This window comes from Mytilus trossulus, chromosome 13 (genome assembly GCF_036588685.1).
Source record: "Mytilus trossulus isolate FHL-02 chromosome 13, PNRI_Mtr1.1.1.hap1, whole genome shotgun sequence".
NCBI classification, from domain to species: Eukaryota; Metazoa; Mollusca; class Bivalvia; order Mytilida; family Mytilidae; genus Mytilus; species Mytilus trossulus.
This window is the reverse complement of record NC_086385.1, coordinates 1,488,246-1,496,916: the sequence shown is the minus strand read 5'-3', so window position 1 is coordinate 1,496,916 and position 8,671 is coordinate 1,488,246. Positions and strand designations below refer to the sequence as shown.

At 32.7% G+C, this 8,671-nt stretch overlaps 1 protein-coding gene across 1 annotated transcript in view; it reads left to right on the top strand.

Annotated features, from left to right (window-relative positions):
- LOC134695302 (uncharacterized) overlaps positions 1–8,671 on the top strand; it is a 35,560-nt gene that overhangs the window by 384 nt on the left and 26,505 nt on the right. The window contains exons 2-4 of the mRNA XM_063556526.1: positions 531–641; positions 1,195–1,396; positions 8,166–8,334. Coding sequence (XP_063412596.1) covers positions 597–641; positions 1,195–1,396; positions 8,166–8,334 — 416 coding nt within the window. The 5' untranslated portion in view covers positions 531–596. The remainder of the gene's footprint in view (positions 1–530; positions 642–1,194; positions 1,397–8,165; positions 8,335–8,671) is intronic.

Sequence of the window (8,671 nt, the reverse complement as noted above, 5' to 3'; positions counted from 1 at the left end):
TTGTTGTTGCCTTGCATTACATTATAATAAAATGACATTTTAAGTTCAGTCAGTTGAATTCAAGTCAACTTTTATAGAAAGAAGCTGTGAGTATTTTCGATATAATTACAAAATTGTATATGTTTCTCATGCTTCTATTGACATGATTTTTCTGTTTTAATTGCAAAAGCCTAAAACTTTCAATCCTTGTAGCTTTCCGTTGATTGCCTGTTCAGCATAAGACCAAGCAACACAAAATTAAAAAAAATCTCTATAACAACTGCAATTCAAGTTCTGGGCATTGCTATTATTTATACAAGTGTAGTCATTCATCTGTGATGCCAAAATATCAGTAATAAACAATGCATTCAGTCAAACAATTAATCAGCCGATAAGCGCCATTTTTGACGAGAAACCTTTTAAGACAATCTAGTGATGTTTCCGGTCAATACATTGTTTTTGCAGAAGTATACATATTTCTTTTCGCGTTTAAATTGTTAGACCATTCATATTTCGAAAAGTTATCTATTATATTTATTATGTTTATGTAGTGTATATATGCCAAGAACTAAAATTCAGTGTCGCTTGGATACGGTCCTTCATTAGAAGAGGGAAGTATGTTTAACAGATTCAGAAAACAGGAGCAGGAAGTTCAAGGACAGGTATATGTTTCTTTAGCTATTTATGCATGTTTTTGTTACGTTAGGCATCACCAAGAAAGAAAAAAATACTTCTTAACGTTGTTTTACGTTAAAGCTTACTGGTGTGATTCATTAAAATTCGTTGGATACCAAATTTACAGGTACAGGTTAACCCCGAATTAAAATGTTCAACGAATGACAACTTTCGATTGACTGTAAAATTGCAAAATCCACTAAATTAGTTATCCACGAAAATGCAAGTTTTTCTTCAATCCACGAAATTAATACCCACGAAAATAAATGAATGAAAAGTATACGTCTTTGTTTAATTTGCACTTTTAAAAACAAATGTTTAGAATTTATCTTAGTTTCACATAAAGAAATACTTGGCACAAGACAGATCTGTGTGTCTTCCTTATAAGGTAACACGAAGTTTATTTTTTTTTATTTTGCTTTTTACTTAACTTACGTATATCACAAGTTTAATAGTTTTACAACAAAATATTAGGTAAAAACTAAATCCACATCTACAGAAAAATCCCAATCAAATTATAACTGTTTCTATTTTTTGTAGATAAAGCTGGGAACTAGGGTTATAAGAGGACCGAATTGGATTCATAAATGCGAAGACAATGGAGAAGGCTTTTTAGGAACAATAGTCAAATTCAACTTATTTGAAAGACTAATTGAAGTAATATGGGATTCAGGAAGGAGTGGACAATACCGAGCTGATCCCGAAAAGTATGATTTAAGAATATTCGATAACGCACCAGCAGGTCAGTCTGTACATTTTTAAGATAAAAACCTCTCAAATTATAAGAAAATGCTGAACAACTTGTGTTTCTAAAAAAATATTGATATATTAGATACAAATGTTAACAACACCTTAAACAAAAAGAGTTAAACATGTTCTAGAGCTCAATGTTCCAAGGGCCAAAACCAATCATCTGACAAAGTCTGAGTATGATATTACTATTCTGTCAGAGGTAAGATGAATGTTTGGGTTCTATTAAAAAAACTAGCGCAATCCTATTCAAGCTATGAATCTTATACTTGGTGTATGCATTCGTATTTGTCTAGAAAATGTGTTTTTCATATATTTTTGAAGCATTAATGAGACCGTTGATTTTCATTTTTTGACTATATCTAAGGGTCCCGTTCTAGAATAAAACAGATACTAAAGGATATATGTGTAATTAGTAGTTATTATAGGTATTTGCATTGTAATTCGATACACCAGTCGCCCGGGATGTCTACATAAGACTCACAAGTGACTCTTAGATAAAAAAAAGTTATCAAGCCTAACAAGTAAAAAGTTTTAGAACATGGTGGACCAAAAAAATGGTGCCACAGACGGCAAAGGAAATATCGTCAAGTACATAATTTTTTTTATACAGGTCATTTAGACTTTTACTGGTTTGTAATACATATCACCAAGATTACAAATGAAATTGTTTCAACTCGGTAGACTATATATAGCTAGTTAAGTATATACTAACCTAGGAATTTTTAGAAATATACCAGTCTCATATCGAGATGGTGAAATCTTTCTTTCTTCTGCAAAATGACAGGATGTTAAATCACATAATAGTCCTGTTTGAAGCATTGTACAGGAGTAGAACACGAGATAAACTAGTGATATAACAAAACTTGCTGAGGAATACCAAACCTGTTTTTTTTTTTTTATCTCGCTGTACTAGCTTCCATATTACGTCATAATTACATTTTAACATGTCGACAGCAATAATATACTAGTACCTTGATCATTTAGAAAAGACAAAGACAAGATTACCAGTTTATTCTTATCCGTGTTAGGAGATGAATGTTTATATTTTGATGGATCTTTTGCCAAAGCTTGATGCCTTCACTTGCAGTGAAGTAAAATCAGATAAAACCGAAAACAACTGTGAACCGTGTACGATCTCCAAAAAGAGAAAAAAAAACACAATTCGGAATATAAATCAATCGGTATAAGTTGGTTGCTCCAAACGTATTAAGAAGGCAATACCTTGGTCTTATCATTGACAATGATTCGAAGTATAGGCACGGTGTTCGAGAACCAAAATGGCGAAAAAGTTATTTTTTCAATACACTCATTTTAACATTAAGATGATGACATTCTAAGTGAAAGTAAAAATCACCATTGTAACACCAGCCCACGAAAAGGCCGTGAAATGATTGTAAAATATCACAGGGCCGTGAAAACCCCATGAAAAGACTCCGTGGCTTTTGTAAGAAAATATTTCTAAAAGCCGTGAAAATATTTGATGATAGAAAAAGACTGTGAAATTTCGATTTCCCATGAGAAGGCCGTGATAATTTGTCCTTTTATGCTTAATAAAAAATATCACGGCCTGTTCACTGGTTGTTTAAACCAATGAAAAGGCCGTGATATTTTTTCATGTCAATTTTTTCTTATCCTTTAGATTTGAAACATCCCATGTAATTATTGTAATATGGTCTTATTATTTCCACTCATATTTTTCTAAATATTGTATAACCTTTTCATTATAAATATATGTCTGTTTAATAATTATTATATGCAATACTGCTGTACAGGACTGACTTTTAAATGGAACCATTCATTGTTATAATAAATGACTTTGTGCCAATAAATATGTTTGTATTTAAAGAAAAGATTTTGCTTCTCGTCTGTACATTATTAAAAACAATGTACACATCAATTTTATTTGGAACCAAACATGAAAAAACGAGTTTCCCAGTATATCAGACCGTATCCGGATTCGTGTTTCTTTTAGAGTTATTGTATCACTTCCGCTGGGTTATTTGAAAGACACCGAAGGTCGATTAAAATTTACTTTATAGAGATGCAAGATGAGTGACAGCAAGTTTGTGGTAAGTTAAGTTATTTATATTATATGCTTTTATGTATCATATCACCAAAGTGTTGATGCCGTTTGTGAGCATTTCCAATGAACAGATTTTTACTGAATTTGCAGAAACCGCACAGACATATATTCACTTATATTGTAGTCTGTTACACTTGGTTCCTTTAATCGTTTCGGTTAATGTTTTCTAAGACTTACCGGATCCTAAAAGTACGATTACGATTTTGTTTTGTATGTATTTGGAGAAAGAGGTGGAGGGTCCTTTTTCCCAACACTGGCCACATAAAACAAAGATGATATTTATGTACACTATACTACGTAGACTTAGACATAGAAAGTTGGTTGACCGTTATGGAATAACCGTTTCACAAATGATATCGGATATGTTCCTTACGTCGTAACTACAATCCCCTTCCCTTATATGAATGTGACCTACCGAATTAGACTATTTACCGGATTTGTAATCACATAAGCAACCCGACGGGTACCACATGTGGAGTAGGACTTACCCTTCCGGAGCACCTGAGATCACCCCAAGTCTTTGGTGGGGTTCGTGTTGTTTATTCTTTAGTTTTCTATGTTGTGTCTGTGTACTATTGTTTTTCTGTTTGTCTTTTTCATTTTTATCCATGGCGTTGTCAGTTTGTTTTCGATTTATGAGTTTGACTTTGGTATCTTTCGTCCCTCTTTTGGAAATGGTAGGTATCTCTGCAATGATGTTCAATCTGATAAGCAGAGGGGTAAGCCCCTTTGAATGTGTCGGGAGCTATTTAAGTATTTTCTGACTTGGCCTTCTGGACACATAGTTCAAAAGGGATTAAAAATCAGAGGCGTAAAAAAGATAGCTGTGACTCATTACGGCCACTTAGTCTAGACAAGTTTGGCTTTAGCCATACATATTAATACTTTAAAGGGACATTTACATTTAATAGTATGTCTTTAAATTGTCTTTAGTCTAAAAATCTAAAAAACTAAAAAAAAAATATTCTTAGTTGACAATACAAAACTTCTTAAAGTAATGATGCCATATATTGGATAGGAGGCAATTATCTGGAAAATGGTACGAAAATATTGGAAAACATATGCATGTTTCCAAGTGACAGTTCTGTTTCAATGATGTTTTTTTATTATCTTATCAAATCTTTTTCACCTCCAGTATAAAAACAATATGCCCCTTATTCAATATAGGGTCATTAACCGTGAAGGCCTATACTGCAAGGAATAGCATTGTAGCTGTTTTAAGTACATGTATGTATAGGTACCAGTCTTGTATAACAACTCCAGTTTCAAGGACATGTCAACACATGGAGGGAAACAAAATAGTCCATTTTTCCAAAAAATTTTCTGTTTGATTATAGGTTTATGCTGAATTGAAATATATATATATAGATTTAACCAATAAACATAGTAGATAAGAATACTCTCCTAGCTTCAGCGTATCTAAATAATAAGAAAACATTCATCAAGATAGAATAGAATGAGATTTACAGATCATTTGATATACATGACTGATTTCGAAATTTTGCCAGTTTTCAGAAAGGGATACTGCCTTAATAGTGGCTTTATTCTTATTGATACAACTAAACAGATCTTTTAATGGCATTTTATATAACCAAATATGGCTACATAATGAAACTAAGTAAATGAATTTTTTTAGAAGACGTGTCATTATTGTTATAGGTACCAGAGTTGTATTACCGGTGCAGTTTCCGGTGCATGTAAAAACAATGCAGGAAACAAAATAGTCCATTTTTTCCTGGACTCATTTTTTTCTGTTTGATTAAAGGTTTATGCTGAATTTAAACATATATATATATATAGATTTAAAAAAAATCTTGCATGTTTTTGGGGATATTAATCTTGGAAAATGGAAGGATAGGATGTTTACTGGAAGCGGTGCTGCCTAATGAAAACAGCAAACAGAAAGTAGAAAAAAAGTTTTTGACTTCAGGGTTACATAACTTTTTATTCCTTGTGGCATGACCCACTTTTTTTTCGATTAAATCACAATTTTACGTTAGTACATACATGATATGAACATGAAAATTTGTTTCTATGTAGCATTTTTTTTCCTTTTTTTTTCAAAGATCAGCTGGTTTACATGTAAGCCTATGGAGCAGTCAATTACAAGACTGCAACCTACATAAATGCCCCCAAAACATAATTTAAATACATACATAGTTTTTTTTCCATATACATGTATAATATATGTAATGTGCCTTTATTTATTATAGAAATGAAGAGCAAAAGGATATAGCAGTCTTTATATGAAATAGTTCATGAATCCAGGTGAAAAAAAAGCTTTTCAGTTAAAAGTATTTCCTTGGAATAAACAGGAACTTCTATAAATGTTTGTTTTCTGGAATAGTTATTCAAAAGGGCAATGAACTGAATGATTACATTATAAGTTGTTAAATCAGACCAAAGAGATGTACACAATTTCTACAATACATGTTACAGCTGACTTTAGCTACTTAATCACATTGACATTTGTGTGCTTTTATGTTTTCAATACATAGTTACTACAGTTCTATAAAATTAATACTTTTATACTTTGTCACAACTATTACAAAAAAAATAAAGCATTTTAATATAGTTTCCATAGTCTCACTGGCGTTGTACTTAAATAAGTTGTATGTAGATGTCTACACAAGGTTTTCATGCATTTCACTTCACTTGATTTAAACAGCATTTAAATTTTTTGTTAAATTATGGCTTGAAAATACATTTACCGTTTTACAGGAGTTTTCAAAATCAGTGAAGGGTTATTCATCACAGTAGTACATGTACTTTTCACGCGCACATAATTTATCACGACTTTTTCACGGTGTACATTTTTGTTTTTCGCAGGTTTCTTCGATCTCTTTACCCAAGTTTTCAGTTGGCATCTCTTCACGGTCTTTTCACGACAGATAAGGAAATACAGTACTACAGTTCACGGTCTTTTCACAATGGGCACAAAATGCATTATAACGACTTTTCACGGTGTACTTTTATCACATATGGTCTTTTCACTAAAATTTTCAGGTGGCACATCTTCGCGGCCTTTTCACAAACATTTCACAGCTTTTTCACAAACTTTTCACAGCCTTTTCACAAACTTTTCACAGCCTTTTCACAAACTTTTAACAGCCTTTTCACGACAGTCATTACACGGCATTCGAATAAGTTTCACGGTTCACCGTAAACTAAACGTGACAAACACTGTAAAAATCACCAGCATTTTGACGGACATTTTCACGACCAATCTACGGGGCATTGTTTCAGTAGTGAATAGTTACGATACCGATGAACACGATATACAATCAAATGCTTTATATGAAAGTAATCGATATGAGAACTAAACACAGGCTTTATTCACCCATTCCTGTTACTTTTGAAATCCTGATAAGCGTCAAGAAAGTAAGTAATTTTTGTAATCTGGAACTATATATTTGTTTTAACTGACTTCTATATACAGCGATCACAATCAATGCATTTTTTTCATTTTCCACTGTAATATGACAAGAAGTACGTTCCCATCTTTTTCAGTCATTAAGTTTTAGATAAATGTGTCGTGGTGTTCTGCATTTTCCCTCCAAAAAATACGCAACATCATCGAGCAAATCATCTTTGAGCAGACACTTCAAACATCTTAGATTATACACACATTTCTATTATTGTACAGTGGCAATGCCAGTTATCTTCCGATTTAAAAAAAATATCTTTGGCATAACATGTACTTAGCTTATCAACGAATTCATAAGCATCCATCTTCAGTATGACTGTATTATAATCTCTGATCCATCGTATGGCGTTCACCCGTTCCAGTTTATACGTTACGCTTATGTATGCTCACACTAAAGGACTTAATATACATTTGACAAACTGCTCCTACAAAGGATGAAAAACAAAAACTGAAATCGACGATCTATATTTAGTATGGTCAAAAGATGTGAGGGTTTCAACTCACTACCGATATGTGTCTTAGATCTCTATGTACCAATATAATAGTCAAAAAGTAATGTGACCGACTGTATCCTTAGTGCTATTGTACTGAATAGAGTGGTGTGCTCAAATTCAGCATGAGGCGTCCGTCATGTTTACCATCTTTTTGTAGTTCAGTGTTTCCTTGTTCCCTAAGATCGGTGTCTCTCTTTTTTAATCAATATAAACAATAGTTGCGGAATTGATACATTCAGTATTCATTAATTTAGTGTTGGTGCTTTGCTAACTGTTGCATGGTACAAATTCCAATAAATGAAGATCGAGAATCAAAGACGCATATTTTGTTTTGTTTCAGAAGCCAAACAATTAAGTTTGACATGATGAAAAAAACCCGAATAGTATACATAATGATATTGCATGACCTGATTGAAAAACTTTGTATGCGTTTGTGTCTACTATGTTCGTCCATTAAACAGCAAGTAATCCTGTCCTCCAGAATTCTTCCCGCAACAACGTATTATATAACTGATGAGTTTTATGTAGAAACGAATCTTTCGTCTTGTGTATCAAATTATAAGCCAGGTACCTTTTGACATTGTTTGATAGCTGTTATGTGGAGATATACAAGTTTAAATTCACCAGCAGAAGATCATGACTATGGCACTGAAGAATATTTTCTAGAAAAACACGTAGTTAACGCATACACTAATCGGTATGGTACATGTGATTTTAAGGTTTTAAAATTAAAATAAAAAATGATATATTTTAGGAGAATTACATCATGGAACAATGTGTCAAAACTGTTCTGATAGTCCGATCCATGGAATGAAATGGACATGCATCAAATGTAAAATTGACATGTGTACTCAGTGTTACATGAGTGATTATCATGACGACACACATGCGTTTGAAAGGACATACACGTCCGAGTCACGAGGGTATGCATTGTGCTTTTTTTTAAGATATGAAGAACTTGTTCTTTTCTAAAGATATGAACAACCTTTTTGTGTCATTGTTCCGGACTATACGTGAATGGTCATGACCATATGCTTATACTCATATGGTCCGACCGTACTCGTATGATTGGACCATATGCGTATATACTCGTTGGGTTATTAACAGGTCGGACCATATGCGTATTGAAACCATACAGGTGGTTTTTTTTCTAATATGCATTAGAACCATTTCAATAATACAATAAACTTTATAAATAATTCAAAGGCTACATACACCTGAAATATTGATGCCATAGTCAGTTTTCATCGCTACTTGTAT